Genomic DNA, 18,597 nt, shown 5'->3' with positions numbered 1-18,597 from the left:
GCTTTGGCCTCTGATTGGCTCCCAGGCGGATGCCTGAGCCAGTCCCCCTTCCCAGGAAGCCTCTGATCTTTCCCGCCCAAGTTGGCAAGAGTCATTTTCTGATTGGCCTAGTCTTTGCGCGTTCTATTTCCGGCTCTGAGGCCGGGGCGGAAGCAGCTAGTGATTGGAGAGTTCTGTTCCGGAAGAGCAGCAAAAGGAGGGCCTAGTGGTGCGCAAGTACGTTGCAGGTCAGCATCATGGCGGCCCGCCTGGCTGTGAGCCGTTGGAGGGCTGCCCCTGCAGCGGCTGGGAGAGGCCCGCTGCTGTCCTGCCGGAGGTGGTCCGGCGCCAAGGCAGACACGCTGTACGATGTGGTGGTGTCGGGCGGAGGCCTGGTGGGTACCGCCATGGCCTGTGCCTTGGGTAAGCGGAGCTCCAGGCAGGTATTGGCGGGGAGGGCGGCCGTGGAGCAACTGTGAGGACCGTGGGAGCCCTGAGCTCCTGTGCTCTTTCCCCTGCCGAGAGGAGCCTCACGCCAAGCGCTTGGTCCTTCTGGGTTCCGAAGGGTCAAAAGTGGGAGGGTCCTTAGGAATCATGGTAAATCCCGCCGGTTGTTATTTAGGAACGGACACAGTTGTAAGTTATCAGGCATTGTATCGGGCTAGGCGTTTCGTTTCTTTTTCTTTTTTTTTTTTTTTAAAGGTTTTTATTTATTTATTTGACAGAGATCACAAGTAGGCAGAGAGGCAGGGAGAGAGAGAGGAAGGGAAGCAGGCTCGCTGCTGAGCAGAGAGCCCGACGCGGGGCTCGATCCCAAGACCCCGGGATCATGACCCGAGCCGAAGGCAGAGGCTTTAAACCAATGAGCCACTCAGGCGCCCCAACGTTTCGTTTTTTTTAGAAAATAACTTCCTTGAGATGTAATTGCATATCGTAAGGTTCACCCCTTTAAGCATACAGTGGTTTTTAGTATATTAACAGGTTGTGCGTCCATCACCACCATGAATATTAGAACATTTTTATCACCCCCTAAAGAAACAGGAACCAATTAGCATACACTGCCCATTTTCCCCCAAAGCTCCTCAGCCCTAGGCAACCACTTGTGAACTTTTTGTCTCTACAGATTTGCTTCTTCCTGACATTTTCATATACTTGGATTCTGCTTAATGTCTTAAAGGTTCATCCAAGTTGTGTGCACCAACGCTTTTTACGGTTGAGTAGTTCTGCGTTGTGTGGATGTCCTACATTTGGTTTATGCATTTATTAGTTGACGGATGTTTGGGTTGTTTCCACTTCCGGACTGTTTCGAATAATGCTATTAATTTGGTACAGGGTTTAGTGTAAACATACATTTTTGGTTACTTGGATATATCCATTTCTAGGAGTGGAATTGCTGGGTCACATACCTGGTGACTCTGTGTTTGGAAGAACTGCCAAATGGTATTCCAGGGTCACTGCACCATTTTACATTCCCACCAGCTGTATGAGGGGGCCAGTTTCTACATATCCTGCACAGCACTCGCTCTTGTACTTTTGTTTATAGTCATCCTGATGGGGGTGTGAAGTGGTGTCTCCTGGTTTGATCTGAATTTCCCTAATGACTAATGATGTTGAATATCCTTTCATATGCTTATTTGTTTTTCTTTGAAGAAATGCCTGTTCAGAACCTTCGCCATCTTATTTTGATTTTTTTTAAATCTTTTTTTTTTTTTTAAGATTTTATTTATTTGTCAGAGAGAGTGAGTGAGCACAGGCAGACAGAGTGGCAGGCAGAGGCAGAGGGAGAAGCAGGCTCTCTGCTGAGCAGGGAGCCCGATGTGGGACTCGATCCCAGGACGCTGGGATCATGACCTGAGCCGAAGGCAGCTGCTTAACCAACTGAGCCACCCAGGCGTCCCTTATTTTGATTTTTTAAAGTAATTTCTTCTCCATTGTGGGGTTTGAACTCAGGAGCCCACGATCAAGAGTTGCATGCTCTGTCAACTGAGCCAGCTAGACACCTCCCTTTGCCCATTTTGGGCAATTTGTCTTTTTATTATTGAGTTCTAAGAGTTATTTTTGTTTGATTGTTTGTTTAATCTGGGCACAGGTCCTTTAACAGCTAAATGATTTGCAAATATTTTCTCTCATTTTATGGGTGGCCTTTGAAACAGAAGTTTTTAGTTTTGATAATGTTCGACTTGTCAAGTTTTTACCAATTACACTTTTGGTGTCATATCTAAGAAATCATTAGCTAACCCAAAGTCATGAAGATTCATTCTGGTGTTTTAAGAGTTTTGTAGTTTTAGCTTTTGGATTTAAGTCTGTGATCCACTTGGAGTTAAACTTTGTAAGGTGAGGTAAGGACTTTGCTTATACTTGTTTACTTTAGTGTGGTTCACTTCGCTGTGATATAGATACTGTTTTCATATTTTATGTGAGGAAACTTGCTTAGCAAGGTTAAGTAAGGACCAGAGTGTTTTCGTTTTTGTTTTTGTTTTTTTTTAAGATTTTATTTATTTATTTGACAGAGAGGGAACACAAGCAGGGGAAGTAGGAGAGGGAGAAGCAGGCTTCTCGCTGGGCAGGGAGCCCGATGCCAGGCTCCATCCCAGGACCCTGGGATCATGACCTGAGCCAGAGGCAGACGCTTAACAACTGAGCCACCCAGGCTCCCCTAAGGACCAGAGTCTTAACAGCCAACTGGTAGTAGACTGAGAACTTGAACACAGGTCACCAAACTCCAGTTCTTATGCCGTTTTTAAAAAAGATTTATTTATCTGAGAGAGCGTTTGCACGCATGGGATAGGGGGCGGATGTGGGGAGAGAAGAGGCAGAGGAAGAGGGAGAAAAGGAGATTTACCCCTGAATGCAGAGCCTAATGCGGGGCTGGATCCCAGGACCCTGAGATCATGACCTGAGCCAAAATCAAGAGCCAGACGCTCAAGCAACTGACCCCACTCAGGTGCCCCCAGATCTTTTGGTTTTAACAATTATATAGTGACTTGCAGAAATTGGATCTGAATTTTCTGACGTCACAAATTAAAGATCACTAATAATATAAAAGTCTTTGTTGGCTTAAGAATAAGGTGTGACGGGCGCCTGGGTGGCTCAGTGGGTTAAGCCGCTGCCTTCCGCTCAGGTCATGATCTCAGGGTCCTGGGATCGAGTCCCGCATCGGGCTCTCTGCTCAGCGGGGAGCCTGCTTCCCTCTCTCTCTCTCTCTCTCTCTCTGCCTGCCTCTCTGCCTACTTGTGATCTGTCCCTGTCAAATAAATAAATTAAAAAAAAATCTTTAATAAAAAAAAAAGAATAAGGTGTGACAGCCACATCTCCCCTAGGGTGGCTCCCTTTTGGGATACTGGTGGGAAACAATGCTTTGTAGGAACTAATTGGCTTGAGTCTCAAAGTCATTATGAGAAACATCGTCATCAGTTATTGAGTACTTGTTATGGATAGGCATCTTTTAAAGTATTTTGCATAGGGGCACCTGGGTGGCTCAGTCATTAAGCATCTGCCTTCGTGTCAGGTCATGATCCAAGGGCGCTGGGATCGAGGCCCCGCATCAGGCTCCCTGCTCCGCGGAAGCCTGGTTCTCCCTCTCCTACTCTGCTTGCTTGTATTCCTCTCTCGCTGTATCTCTGTCAAATAAATAAAATCTTTAAGAAAAAGTATTTTGCATAACATTTTTACTTAATCCTCATAATCTTTTTTGGGGGGTACAAAAAAGTGGTTTTATTGAAGCATGGGGACAGGATTCCTGGGCAGAAAACAGCTGCACTGGGTCATAATCTTTTTTAATTGAAGTCTGATTGACATGTGTTGCATCCACTTACTCTCTACAGTCTTGATTGTAAATTGTGCAGACCAGAATGTTAAAACTCAGGTTAAGTAGCTTGCACACAAAAGTTAGTAGTTGGGAGATAAAAAGCCTTTTTGAGACGCACAGCTCTCTGGCAGGTGTACATACCTTTGCTTCCTGACAGCCATTTTGGTTGTACCTACTGGCCACTGGGCTAAAACAGTGGTTCTCAAGCTTGAGTGCAGTTAAGAATCAGCTGGAGTTTTTGTTTTCTTTGGAGGTATTGGATAAGGCACGTACAGAAAATTCAAAGGGGGTTTTGTGTTCTGAAATACCAAGGGTATAGGGCATACACTGTAAAGGATGTAAAGTGAGACTTCCATTTTTTACTTTTACCGCCCGGTTCTCCTTGAAGACAGTCACCCGTTACCAGTTTGCGGGGCATGTTTCAAAAATGAGGATTCCAGGTTTGGGTTTATCGAGGTGGGGGCCAGGAGCCTGGACTTCCGACAGATATCTGCAGAGTGGATGCCGGGAGGCCACACTTTGAGAAAGAGAAGCAGCGGAAGAACTGAATTTTCTTATAGTGACTTGACTTCTTAACTTTAAAAAAAAAATTTTATCTATTTATTTGAGAGAGAGAGTGAGAGAGATCATGAGAGGGGGAAGGTCAGAGGGAGGAGCAGACTCCCCATGGAGCTGGGACCCCAAAGCGGAACTCGATCCCGCGACTCCAGGATCATGACCTGAGCCGAAGGCAGTCGTTTAACCAGCTGAGCCACCCAAGTTTCCCCAGCTTTTTATATAATTTTGTATGATATGTACCTGGAAAAATTTCTAGCCTTACTAAAACTTTAGTGTTAATATTTGTATTTAACTTACTTCCTTGTTTGTTCTTTTTTATTTTTAATTTTTAAAAAAGATTAATTAATTAATTTATTTATTTGACAGAGATCACAAGTAGGCAGAGAGGCAGGCAGAGGGGTGGGGGGGGAAGCAGGCTCCCTGCTGAGCAGAGAGCCTGATGTGGGGCTCCATCCGAGGACCCTGGGATCACGACCTGAGTTGAAGGCAGAGGCTTTAACCCACTGAGCCACCCAGGCACTCCCCCCTTGTTTATTCTTTATCTTAATGCTCTTCAATGCCTCAAGGAGGGAGAGCAGCAGTGCTTTTCTTTTACAAACTCAGAGAATTCTGTACTGCAGTTGTTCCTTTTTTCCATCTCTTCCACAGAAGTATAAGCCCTCAAAGTCAAGACTGACTTTTAAACAGTTATAATGCAGACTTCTTGGTATAAGTCTACAAAAGAAAAGTCAGGAGCCGGAGTGCACTGGGTTGTGACAGTTTCTGCTCTAAGTCAAAACTACCAAACACAGGTTAACAAAAGAAAATTCACACATGGGCCAATTTCCTTAAAAAGCAGAGAAAATAATAAATGTTAAATGTGAAAGTTAAAACTCTGGAAGGTTTGGAATCTTTTTTTTTTTTTAGGATTTTATTTATTTGACAGAGAGACGGAGCGCGCTAGTGAACACAAGCAGGGGGAGTGGGAGAGGGAGAAGCAGCCTCCCCACTGAGCAGGGAGCCTGATGTGGGACTTGATCCCAGGATTCCGGGATCATGACCCAAGCCTCCCAAGCCAAAGGCAGATGCTTAACGATTGAGCCCCCCAGGTGCCACTGGATTATTTAACGTGAATTATTCAGTGAGCAGGCCTCGATTCTGTCCTGTAAAGCATCTGGGACCTTGGGTGGATCTCAGCCTTTCAGATTTCAGAGGCAGGTGTGGCATTGGGAGTGTTTTCTCTTGAGTCGAGTAAACTCTGAGCCCGAGATATTGTGTGTGTAACGTTTCCCCTTGATCATCACAGCCTGTATCCCAGAGAATATTGTCAGTAGTTTATATGGTGATCAACTTTACTTTTTATTCCAATGTCCACTTTATTTATTTACTTTTTAAAAGATTTATTTATTTATTTGACAGAGAAATCACAAGTAGGCAGAAGTAGGCAGAGAAGCAGGCAGAGAGGGAAAAGCAGGCTCTCCGTCGGGCAGAGAGCCCGACGTGGGGCTCGATCCCAGGACCCCGGGATCATGACCTGAGCCGAAGGCAGAGGCCTAACCCACTGAGCCACCCAGGCGCCCCTATTTATTTATTTATTTATTTATTTTATTTTATTTTATTTCTTTTAAAGATTTTATTTATTTATTTGAAACAGAGAGAGAGAGAGATCACAAGTATGCAGAGAGGCAGGCATAGAGAGAGAGAGGAGAAAGCAGGCTCCCCGCTGAGCAGAGAGCCCGATGCGGGCCTCGATCCTAGGACCCTGAGATCATGACCTGAGCCGAAGGCAGAGGCTTAACCCACTGAGCCACCCAGGCGCCCCCTATTTATTTATTTTTAAAAGATTTTCTTTGACAGAGGGAGAAACAGCGAGAGAGGGAACACAAGCTGGGGAGTGGGAGAGGGAGAAGCAGGCTTCCCGCTGAGCAGGGAGCCCGATGTGGGGCTCGATCCCAGGACCCTGGGATCATGATTTGAGCCAAAGGCAGATGCTTACTGACAGCCACCCAGGTGCACAGTCAGGGAGCACTTTAATTTCAGCAGCTGCTTTAAAAGTGCAAGTTTTTCAGTAGGCTCTTCTTGTTTCCCCTTAAGACAGTTTGTTTCCCTTGATTCTCCTACAAACCCATAAGAGTTTATGTTTCAGGCTTGAAACATCTGTATTTCCCTCTCACACTGTTACCTGTAAATTGCATTCTGTAGTATTTTTTCTCCAGCTGAGTTTTCTAAAATGTTAAATAGCTAAAAAATAAAATAATTGCACCTGATTGTATTTGTCTTGTTAGTTCCCTTGTCTCTCATTTAACAAAAATGTCCGTTGGGTATCTCTGGATGGAGGAGATCGAAAGTTTGAGGCTGGGAATATTAGCCAGAGCAAAAGAAATGGTTCCTGCCCCCAGGGAATTTACAATGTAGCAAAAGAGATAGATTTGTAAATAGCCCTGCTGGGGAGGGGAGGAGTGAAGGAGTAGGATCCAGAGGGAGGCGGAGGGCAGGAGGGCGTTCGGGTGGAGCAGACCCTGGAAGGGAAGAGGTGTGTGACGGACCGGAAGGCAGTCCTCTCCGGGGAACGCGGCTGTTCGCGTCCCCCAGTGCAGAAGGGCAGCGCCGCGTGGGGGGGGGGCGCATGTGAACGTGGTAGTCTCGGCGCAGCCCACCGCCTGTTCACCGGAGTGACCTTGACTTTCACACTCCCTAGTTGCGTCTTAAAATAATGCCACTCTTCTTTAGGTAACAAAAAATGTGGGGTTGTCATCATTACTAAGTAAAAACCTACATCGTTTCTAATAATCCCGTCACATTTTTTTTCTCCTTTCTTGGCTGCGGCAGCTCCTTGCGTACCGTGTCCGCGTCTTCCCCTGGGACACGGGGGAGGGACTGTGTTGGGCTGCAGGCACCCAGTAACGAAGTCCCCAAGTCCCCTTTTTACTTCTCTATACCAGTGTTTGAGGACCAGATTTATAGGTACAATTGATGTATTTGGGGGGCTCCTTTTCTTTTACAAATAGTTCTTTATCTTTGATTCAGTCTTGAGGCCACAACAAATTTTGCTTATTAAATAGTCCATTTTTCTGTTGAACACGATTTGTAATTTTTAGTGACTTAACAGTTTAAACGTTAGAAATATCTGGTGTCCTGGACACTGGGCCCTGCCCTTCCCCCACTCTCTTCCCCCAGGGCCTGTACCCTTTGTTTTTTTTTTGTTTTTTTTTTTTAAAGATTTTATTTATTTATTTGAAAGACAGAGATCACAAGCAGGCAGAGAAGCAGGCAGAGAGAGAGGAGGAAGCAGGCTCCCCGCCGAGCGGAGAGCCCGATGCGGGGCTCGATCCCAGGACCCTGGGATCACGACCCGAGCCGAAAGCAGAGGCTTTAAGCCACTGAGCCACCCAGGCGCCCCGGCCTGTACCCTTTGGACAGGCCTCCCCTGAGAACCTTTGCTCGCCAGCAGGGCCTCGGCGCAGATCATTCTGCCGTGGGCCCAGGCAAACTGCATGTCACTGGTCACCTGTTCGGGGCCTGAATAAACAGTTGGCAGTTAAAAAAAAAATCTGGTGTCTAAATACTTAAACCTTTCTCTTTTACTTCGTTCTTCCTTTCTAGGGAGTTCTACTGGCTCCTTGTGAGTTTTGTCATTATTTGCTTCTTTGCACATGGCCGGTGTTGGACTGTTAAGAGAAACCTGGGCAGTCCTGGGCAGGTTGATTCACATGGTTGAAACAGCGGTATAAGCTACTGATGAACTTCTAGAACCTAGGTGAGGTTCGGTGGGCTGAGGTCCGGAGCCGATGACCAAGAAAGAATTCTTGAGACATCTTTGGTGCAAAAAGGTGGTTTATTAAAGCACGGGGACAGGACCCTTGGCAGGAAGAGCTGCTGCCCCGGGTTGTGAGAGACGGCAGGTTCTGTACCTTGCGGTTGGGGGAAGGTGAGGGGAAGGGAGGTTCCAACGGAGCTTTCATATGCTAAAGAGGGCCTACAAGGTGCGGGGATGCTGGAGGCCTTGCGGCCTCATCAATGTTGTCTTTTGGCAAGCCATTCACGTTTCTGCCGTCAGGCGTCTTTGTTAGTGAGATTTAGGTTCAGAAGAGATTTAACTATATTTACATTTCCTTCTACCTCAGCCTCCTTCAGTTTTGTTTATGGAGGGGAGGGTGACATGAGGGCTTGAGGAACTGAGTTATTTGCCTCTGGAAATTGTGCTATTGATAAGGTAACTTCTTTGTTTGTAGATCTTCTAGTACATTTGTAAACCAAGGGAGACTCCTGTCTTGCAGGATTGTGATCTCTGCAAGTTAACTATTTGTTTCTCAATTATGGCAGTCAGGGGTGCCTGAGGAAGGTACACACGTTACCGAGGGGAGCGGGTGGAGAGGGGGTGCAAGGTGTCAGCTTTTGCTTTGTCCTCAGCCAGCTTCCTGCTCCCTCCTCACTACTGCTTAGGATTTTGTGTGGTGTTTCTTTTTGTGTGCCGTGTGAGAAACTTGTATCCTAAGGACGAAGCAATTAGTTAATCTCGTGCTTCTCTTAGAAGTGAGAAAGGGAAGAAATTCTGATTTTCCCACTATGATATAAAATGATTCTCTCTCTCTTTTTTTTTTTTTTTAGGACATGATATTCACTTCAGTGACAAGAAAATCCTGTTGCTAGAAGCAGGTCCAAAGAAAGTATGGGAGAAATTGCCAGAAACTTACAGCAACAGAGTCAGCTCCATTTCCCCTGGCTCTGCAACCCTTCTTAGTAGTGAGTAGATCTTTAATAGAACCAACCTCTTGTCTCTCCTGGCTTTCCAGTGTGTCCCATAGGGCAGAGGCTCTGGAGCATCCTGTGAAGAGGGGGTTGGTGTGGTAATCTAGTACATCGTTGAAGATGAGGACCCCATTACAGTGTCACCTCCCAGGCTGAGGAGGATGTCCTCGGGACGTGTGGGTTCATCATGTGGACTTTGTTTGTGATGTTGGGTCATTATAAATTGGTGGAATTGAAACTGTATGAACTAATTATGACCATTGGTTTCCAGTAGGAGTACCCTCTTTATTCCCAGACTCAGCCCTCTTGGGATTTAGGGAGTTTGGATACTGAATGCTTTTGAGTGTAAATCAGTGTGTGCACATGGAACTCATTAGAAAACTGTCTGTAGGTCTCTGCCGGAGGTTATTCCCCCGGGCTTTCCTATCTAGAACCGCCCTGTCAAAAATTAGACTCTTCCATCATTTTTAGCCCCTTATACTGCTTTATTTTTCTTTGTAGCACTTAGTACTAACCTGACAATGTATTACGTCTTTGTTTGTTTTTTTTTTTTTTTTTACTATCTCTCCAACCAGAATATTAGCTGCAGAGGGGCAGGAACTTTGTTTGGTTTCACACTTTGTGCTCCGTACCTAGAATTGTGTCTGGCTCACTAAATGTGTCCACACTGAATAAATCTGTTCAGTGCTATGGGGTTAAAAAAAAAAAAAAAAAAAAAGTTAAGACTGTCTTCTAAAAAAAATTTTAAGATTTTATTTTTAAGTAATCTCTCCACCCACTGTGGGGTTCAAACTCAGAACCCTGAGGTCAAGAGTTGCTATGCCCTTCTGACTGAGCCAGCCGGGCACCCCAGAGAGTTTCTAACTTCTGTAGGATGATGAAAAAAATGTGGGTTTGGTTTCCTTTTTTATTTTCCCTAACTTTAATGTGATTTGACTTTAAAAAAAAAAAAAAAATTTGGTGTTGGGCGCCTGGGTGGCTCAGAGGTTTAGGCCTCTGCCTTCGGCTCAGGTCATGATCTCAGGGTCCTGGGATCGAGTCCCACATCGGGCTCTCTGCTCAGCAGGGAGCCTGCTTCCCTCTCTCTCTCTCTCTGCCTGCCTCTCTACCTACTTGTGATCTCTCTCTGTCAAATAAACAAATAAAATATTTAAAAAAGAAAAAAAAAATATTTGGTGTGGGGGTGGAGGGAGAGAGACTCTCAAGCAGACTCCCCATGGAGTGCAGAGCCTGACGTGGGGCTCAGTCTCACGGCCCTGAGGTCACCACCTGAGCTACAACCGAGTTGGACATTGAACTGACTGAGCCACCTAGGCGCCCCAGATTTGACTTTTTGATCATGAAAGCTGGGTTTTTTTTCATGCTGTATGATCTGAACTTGGGAACAGAGTAGCTTAACTGCTAGCATCAAACAGGAAAGAATGAGAGAGTATTTTCCTGTCATTGGAGGATTCTGAAAACAACCTCTTACTTCACAGGTTGGAGAGGCAGAGCCTAGGGGGGCTGTGTCGCATGAACTTGCTTTGGCCTATACATGGATCCTTTATTTTGTAGGTTTTGGTGCCTGGGACCACATCTGCAACATGAGGTACAGAGCCTTTCGGCGAATGCAGGTGCCTCCTTTATCACTTTTGCCAAGATATCTTGCTTGTCCATCTTCTTTTCTGTATCTTGGAATCCGTATTCTCCATATTTCGTGTGGAAGCAGGAACTTCCCATTCAGTCTAAGGAAGTGGGGGGAAGCATTCTCAAGAGCAAAGTTTCTTCTCACCTTCTGCCTCCTACCGGGGGAACTGTCGTGATTTTCCTGCTTCTGTCACTTGGGGAAGGCAGTACTGTTTCTGATCAGAGCAAGACATGTTCTCTTCCTTGGGTTATAATACAGACTTTCCTTCGGTGTTTCCAGGTGTGGGATGCCTGCTCAGAGGCGCTGATAATGTTCGATAAGGATAATCTGGATGACATGGGCTATATAGTGGAGAATGACGTCATCATGTGCGCCCTCACCAAGCAGCTGGAGGCCGCTTCAGGTGAGGCTTCCACTTCTTACGTCTTCTTTTACCCTGCATGGTGAACTGCTCTAGAATTTTTCTGGGACTTACTGGAAAAAAGAATCCCTTTTATAGAGATTGAATATCCACCATAAAGGAACCCTCTGTTAGATATCTCAGGGTTTTTTCTTTTTTTTTAAATTCAGGAATAAAAATAACGGTTTTATTCAGGAATAATTTATATACCATAAAATTCACCCATTTTTAAGTGTACAATTCAGTGGTTTTTAGTGTACTTACAGAGTTAGGCCACAGTCACAGTGTCATTTTAGAACATTTCTGTCACTTCAGAAAGAAATCTTAGGTCCGTTTACAGCATTCCCCCTTCCCACCCGCAGCCCCTGGCACCACTGATCTACTTTCGGTCTCTTGGGATTTGCCTCTTCTGGACATTTCATATAGATCGAAACATACATAGTGTGTCCTTTTATGTCTGCTGCTCTCACCGAGCGTATCTTTGATACCTATTCACGTCGCCACCTGTGTTAGTAGTCTGTTCTTTTTTATCACCAGATGGTATTCCTTCGTGTGAATACACTGCATTTCGTTCATCTATTCATCAGTTGACGGCCAGTGGGTTGTTCCCACTTTCTGGCAATTGTGAATAACGCTGTGAACACTTGGTACAAGTCTTTGCAGGGACGTAGGTCTCATTTGTTCTGGGTGCATACTTAGGAGTAGACTTGCTGGGTCATGTATTCTGTGTTTAACATTTTCAGAAACTGCTGAACTTTTTCAGAGGCTGCAGCATTTCACTTTCCCACCAGTAATATATAAGGTCACCAATTGCTCCATATCCTTGCCAACACTTACTTTCCTTTTATTTTTTTATTATAGCCATCCCAGTGACAAATGGTATCTTATTATAGTTTTCTTTTCTTTTTTTTTTTAATACTGTATTTATTTATTTGACAGACAGAGATCATAAGCAGGCAGAGAGACAGGTAGAGAAAGGGGTCGGGGAAGCAGGCTCCCTGCTGAGCAGAGAGCCCAAAGCGGGGCTCGATCCTAGGTCCCTGGGATCATAACCTGAGCCGAAGGCAGAGGCTTTAACCCACTGAGCCACCCAGGCGCCCCTCTTACTGTAGTTTTGATTGTATTTCCCATCTTTTCCTGTGCTTTGTTTGCCATTTAGTGAAATGACTATTCAGAATCTTTTGCCCATTTAAAAACTGGATCATCTTTTTCTTTTTGAGTTAGAAGAGTTCCTTATATATTCTGAATATAAATTCCTTATCAGATTATTATGAAATCTCTATACCCAGCATGGGGCCTGAACTCACAGCCCTGAGATCGAGAGTCCTGTGCTCTAATGACTGAGCCAACCAGGCACCCCACTTAATGTGCAACTTTTAAAGATAATTTAGACTGAATATTTAGTCACTTAGAAACATGTTCCATAACATTGGCGAAAAAAGTAGGTCATATCCTGTGTGTGCATATGCATCTATATGCATAGGAAGTAATCTGGAAAGATATATGGAAAAGCTTTAATTGTAGTTGCCTCTTGAGTGGTATGATTAAGGGTAATGTTTTCCATCCCTTTTAAATCTTCCTTTGTTGGGGCGCCTGGGTGACTCAGTGGGTTAAAGCCTCTGCCTTCTGCTCAGGTCATGATCTCACGGTCCAGGGATCAAGTCCCACATCAGGCTCTCTGCTCAGCAGGGAGTCTGCTTCCCCCTCTCTCTCTGCCTGCCTCTCTGCCTACTTGTGATCTCCGTTTGTCAAATAAATAAAATCTTTAAAAAAAAAATCTTCCTTTGTTGTTCATACTTCAAAAGCATATCATTTTTACAATTAGAAAAGTAAAATGATTTCCAATGGCAAGAAAAGTCTTAGGAAATCTAGAACTTTTTTGAGCCCCTGGCATTCCCACCTTGTTGATTCTGAAAGCATGTGGAGTCACTTACGCACAGAGTGAACCTAGAAGAGCAGGAGTGTGGGGATGAGAAGAGAGAATTCCTGCCATGGGCTGGTCATTCAATGAGGACTGAGTATTTATTTATTTATGACACTGACTTATCCCTGTGGCCCTGTCATTTATCAGCTCTCAGACTGTAGCATTTATTATGGAGTTATTTTTTAGATTTTACTGTTCTTGTTTAGGAGTAAACAATGAGAGACCATTATCCTGAGGGCTCGCTTTAGATTTAGGTACGATTTTTGCCTCAGCCCGTGTGGGGGGCCTTTCTGATGTTTTGTTTTCTCTCTCTGACCTCCTAGACCGGGTGACGGTTCTCTACAGGAGCAGAGCAGTCGGCTATACCTGGCCTTATCCCTTCACCATGGCGGACTCCAGCCCTTGGGTTCATATTACCCTAGGTGATGGCAGCACCCTCCTGACTAAATTGTTGGTAGTTGAAAATTCTTGTTTTGCCAGGGGTCTTGAGTATCCATAGCTTATCCTAGACTCTAGGGTCTTTCGTTTTAGATTTAAGCTATAATTTTGGGCAAAGCTTTTGGTTATTAGGACCAGTACCCACTCAGGCCAACTCAAGATGGTCTTTTAAATCTGGTATAGAGGGGCGCCTGGGTGGCTCAGTTGGTTAAAGCCTCTGCCTTCCGGCTCAGGTCCTGATCCCAGGGTCCAGGGATCGACTTGGCAGGGAGCCTGCTTCCCCATCCTCTCTGCCTGCCTCTCTGCCTACTTGTGATCTCTGTCACATAAATAAATAAAATCCTAGAAAAAAAAAAAAAAAATCCGGTATAGCAGTCTCCTGGACCATCTTAGGTCTTGAAAGAAAAGGGACACAGGAACAGCAGCAGAAGTGGAGGTGGTTCTTGCCCTCACAGGAGTCCTGTAGTCCCTTCACCTCCCTACGTTTCCCATGTCTGTCTCTCTGTTCGCCAGCTTCCCCTTCTATTGAGCAGCCATTCCTAACCTTCCAGCAGGACTGTTCAGCTCCAGTGCCTGCCTTGTTAACTTCTAGGTCAAATATCAAGAGAATCTGGCCAAGTTAACCTATGGCTGGCACCTCACGGGGCTGAGGTCCAACTTTGGTCCATTAGTTGACACTGGGGTTACCTAGGTAAGGCTGCCCCCTCCAGGGCCTGTGAGTGAGGTGGGCGTGATAACAAGTTGCCTGCCGCCGATGAGCTTGTGAACGAGAGTTAGAACTAGAGAGAACTTAAGGAGACAGAGACACGCTTCTGGAACAGTTTCGGGTATTAAGGAGTTGTAAGACTTGACAGACTCGTTTCCACGCAGATTGGTGCAGATGGTCACAACTCAGGAGTGCGACAGGCTGCTGGGATTCAGAATGTCAGCTGGAACTACGATCAGTCTGCTGTCGTGGCTACTCTGCATTTGTCGGAGGTGAGAGCCTGAGCCCACCAGCTGGGGCCCCCGCTCGTGTTTTGTGGGTACTAAGGACGTTTCGTGAGAACTCTTCCTCTGTCGTAGGCCACAGAAAACAACGTAGCTTGGCAGAGATTCCTTCCCTCGGGGCCCATTGCTCTGCTCCCGGTAAGAAGTCCTTCCAGCTGATCAGTCTGCTTCAGCACGCCCAGCCTTCCTCTCTTAGGGCTTCACTTTCTCTCAGTCTTTTTCTGGTTTCGAGGGAATATGTCCAGGCTAACTTTGTTTCCTGTTACTCCCTTCAAGCCTCAGAACTCCCAAGAACAGAAGTCTTGCCCTTAGTATTGATACTCTTTTTTTTTTTTTTTTTTGGGAGCTCGGTGCTTGCAAGTGAGGGGAGGGGCGGAGGGAGAGGATCTCAAGCCGTCTCCCTGCTGAGCATAGAGCCCTGCCTGGGGCTCGATCTCCCAGCCCTGAGATCATGATCTGAGCCGAAATCATCCGACTGAGCCACCCAGGCGCTCTACTATTGATGTTCTTTTGACGCAGCTCTCAGACACCTTGAGTTCCTTGGTGTGGTCCACATCCCATGAACATGCAGCGGAGCTCGTCGGCATGGATGAAGAAAAGTTCGTGGATACCGTGAACTCTGCCTTCGTGAGTATGAGCATGTCCAGCTGATGCTGGGTTGCAGGGGAGATACAGAAAGGTGTTTTTGATGAAGGAAAAGGAATAACCAACCAGCAGCCCCTACAGTAACTGTAGGGTTTGATCTGGGCTACGTGGACGGGAGGGCATTCAGGGAAATGCAAAACAGTGCAAATTAGTAACTTCTATGCTTTTTTGACGATTGTGGGCTGCTGCTGTGCTGACTGAAACAGGTCCCTGGGCAGTAGTTAGCATTGGCCCTTTTTTTTGAAGCTGTAACTACTTGGCTAATTCTGAATAGCTGTCCTAGGTTTGAAGTACCTGAACCTTTGAAGCCTGATTCATTAGACATGTTCTTGGAGGAGCTGAGCACAGTTTAGCAGGGAGCTTAAGAGAAAGTCTTGTAGACAGACATGGGTTCAGTACTGCTTCTGCCTGTTAATCTCCTAGGAAATGGAGATAGTATCACCGGCCTCTCAGGGTTTAATAACAGTAATAAAAGTCTAAAGATTTTTTTTTTTTTAAAGATTTTATTTTTATTTATTTGACAGAGATCACAAGTAGAGCAGCAGGAAGAGAGAGAGAGGAAGGGAAGCAGGCTCCTCACCGAGCAGAGAGCCTGATGCGGGGCTCGATCCCAGGACGCTGGGATCATGACCTGAGCCGAAAGCAGAGGCTTTAACCCACTGAGCCACCCAGGCACCCCGAGTCTAAAGATTTTTCAAATGAGAGAATTGATGTAAGATGCTTGGAGCACACCTAGTACATTAATAGGTGCTCAACAAATGGTAACGATTATTCCGGAGTAGGCACAGCCTTCAGTGTTGGCAGCACTCATTTCGGAGCTTAAACACCACATGTATCTGAATTCACTAATAGTAACAATCAGTAAGATTCACTGAATGTTTACTGTGTGCCACGCACAGGTGAAGAGTCGCACCTGTCCATTTAATGCAGTGACCCGTCGAGGAGGGCGCTGTTACCATGCTCGTAGCTCTCTGCCCAAGGTCAGAGAGCCCGGGGTAAGGCCGGGTTTGGCAGTCAGGCTGGCCCCTCGAACCTGTGGTTTTAACCACCAAACTACCACCTCACTAGTGACTTCCAGTAGTTTCGACTGAAGAACTTAGGCTTCCCTGCTCTAGAGCAGCAACAGGAGTGACAGGAACTGAACACACTAAGTGGCTTCCAAGGTAAATGGTGAAGGCTGCCCCGCCGGTCAGTTACGTGTACTCCTGCCGCGGGCTTCTGCAGGGCGATCACGGACACATCCCGCGCACCTTCTAGGTGGGAGAGTCTGGAGGCAGACAGATGAGACACAGTCCTGCTGTCAGGAAGCTCACAGTCTAGTGAGGGAGGAAGCTACTGAAGCAACGATTGGTGAAAGTATTCACAGGATGTTAACGGAAGCACAGAAGAGGGAAACACACAGTGGAGGGTTTGAAGGGAGGATCACGGCTTCTTGGTGCTCCGAGGGGTCATCCCGGCGAATTAGAAGGACGTTCTAAGCACAGGGAGGAATGGCTGGGGCGAGGATGTTGTCGAATGAGCTACGCTGCGGCTGCTGTATGGTTTTGGAGGGTTAAGGTGAAGTGCAGGGTGGACGCCCACAGGTAGGCAGGGGCCGCTCGGGGCCAGTTTGGCTTGATTCTCAAACCTGTGGGGAAGGGTAGGAAGTTGTGTTTTTTTGCCTTTGTTTAGGGGGTGTGCCACCTGTGGTCTACATCAGTCTAGGCATGTTAGGTACTGTTAATACTTGGCTTTAGTGATAAAATGGGTTTTCTTGCTGATTTTTTTACTTTTTTAATCACTGGTGAATCTCCACTGTTTGCGGCTGACGCGGCTCAGTGGAGTGATGCCAACCACACGGACCTCGTCGACGCGGCGGGCAGCCTGTGGCAGTCCGCTGTTGGCTTTCTGAAGCCCACGAAGGTCTCCGCTCGCCAGATGCCCCCAAGCGTAGCCCGGGTGGATGCCAGAAGCCGCGTGCTGTTTCCACTTGGCTTGGGACATGCTGCTGAGTACGTCCGCCCGCGGCTGGCTCTCATCGGGTAAGATGACGACAGGGCAGGGCGGTCTTCTCACTGTGCTGCAGGAGGCCGTACCTGAGCTCTGCTTTCCTCTTAGGGATGCAGCCCACAGAGTCCATCCACTTGCAGGACAAGGTGTCAACATGGGATTTGGGGATGTCTCCAGCTTGGTCCGTCACCTCAGTGCTGCAGCCTTCAACGGGAAGGACTTAGGTAAGGATTCAGGTGCCTCAGGGAAGGTCGGGCTCCAGAATGTCCCTCCATAGCCAGATGTGGTAGACATCAGTGTGTCTGGCTTACTGGGAAACCACTTCATTGTAAGATCAGAGATTTACACCTTTCCTCCTTCCTCCAGGCTCTATGAGCCATCTCACAGGTTATGAAACAGATCGACAGCGTCACAACACTGCTCTTCTGGCTGCTACTGACCTACTGAAAAGGCTCTACTCCACCAGGGCTACTCCGCTGGTGCTGCTCCGGACATGGGGCTTGCAGGCCACAAATGCAGTGTCTCCACTCAAAGTAAGGTCACTCACGGCTCTCTAGGAGTCTTGCTCACTGAGGAAGGACTTGGTCAATGATTCTTAATTTCTTTGAATTAATTTTTTTGGCTGTAAAATTACCTTTTTAGGAATACCTCCCCCATTGGTTATGAGCAAAAAAGTCCTTGCTGAGCTCGTGGGTAGAGCCCACATCTAAGCAGTAACTTTACATGAGGGAGGGCTTAAAATAGTGAATAGGAACTTTTAAAGATAAAGATTGTTTAGGGGTAGCTGGGTGGCTCAGTTGGTTAAGCTTAGTGTCCAACTCTTGACTTTGGCTCAGGTCATGATCTCAGGGTTGTGAGACCAAAAGCCCTGCATCAGGCTCTGCACTCAGTGCAATATGCTTCTCTCTCTCTCTCAAATAAATAAATAAATACAATCTTTAAATAAAAAAAAAAAAAAAAAAGACGCTTAAACTCCTTTTGCTGCTTGGCCAGCTTCTTTCTTAAAAAACTTCCATTTAGGGACGCCTGGGTGGCTCAGTTGGTTAAGCGGCTGCCTTCGGCTCAGGTCATGATCCCGGCGTCCTGGGATCGAGTCCCACATCGGGCTCCTTGCTCATCGGGGAGCCTGCTTCTCCCTCTGCCTCTGCCTGCCCTTCTGTCTGCCTGTGCTTGCTTTCTCTCCCTCTCTCTCTCTCTCTCTGACAAATAAATAAATAAAATCTTTAAAAAAAAACAAACAAACAAAAAAAAAAACTTCCATTTAGGGGCGCCTGGGTGGCTCAGTGGGTTGAGCCGCTGCCTTCGGCTCGGGTCATGATCTCAGGGTCCTGGGATCGAGTCCTGCATCGGGCTCTCTGCTCAGCAGGGAGCCTGCTTCCCCCTTCCTCTCTCTGCCTGCCTCTCTGCCTGCTTGTGATCTGTCAAATAAATAAATAAAAATCTTAAAAAAAAAATAAACTCCTTAAAAAAAAAAAAAAAAACTTCCATTTAAAGACATTTTGGAGGGACTC

At 46.4% G+C, this 18,597-nt stretch overlaps 1 protein-coding gene across 1 annotated transcript in view; it reads left to right on the top strand.

Moving 5' to 3' along the window:
• The first annotated feature begins 220 nt into the window (after window positions 1-220).
• The window catches only part of LOC111148677 (coenzyme Q6, monooxygenase), a 19,295-nt gene continuing 918 nt past the window's right edge, over window positions 221-18,597 (top strand). The window contains exons 1-11 of the mRNA XM_022505449.1: window positions 221-402; window positions 8,933-9,067; window positions 10,628-10,686; window positions 10,980-11,103; window positions 13,348-13,478; window positions 14,333-14,440; window positions 14,528-14,590; window positions 14,972-15,079; window positions 16,916-17,118; window positions 17,195-17,310; window positions 17,453-17,619. Coding sequence (XP_022361157.1) covers window positions 237-402; window positions 8,933-9,067; window positions 10,628-10,686; window positions 10,980-11,103; window positions 13,348-13,478; window positions 14,333-14,440; window positions 14,528-14,590; window positions 14,972-15,079; window positions 16,916-17,118; window positions 17,195-17,310; window positions 17,453-17,619 — 1,380 coding nt within the window. The 5' untranslated portion in view covers window positions 221-236. The remainder of the gene's footprint in view (window positions 403-8,932; window positions 9,068-10,627; window positions 10,687-10,979; window positions 11,104-13,347; window positions 13,479-14,332; window positions 14,441-14,527; window positions 14,591-14,971; window positions 15,080-16,915; window positions 17,119-17,194; window positions 17,311-17,452; window positions 17,620-18,597) is intronic.

Source organism: Enhydra lutris, unplaced genomic scaffold, assembly GCF_002288905.1.
Source record: "Enhydra lutris kenyoni isolate GAN:26980312 unplaced genomic scaffold, ASM228890v2 scaffoldscaffold20, whole genome shotgun sequence".
In the NCBI taxonomy this organism is placed as follows: domain Eukaryota; kingdom Metazoa; phylum Chordata; class Mammalia; order Carnivora; family Mustelidae; genus Enhydra; species Enhydra lutris.
Note: the sequence above shows the minus strand (reverse complement) of the source record. Positions and strands in the feature narration are given on the sequence as shown.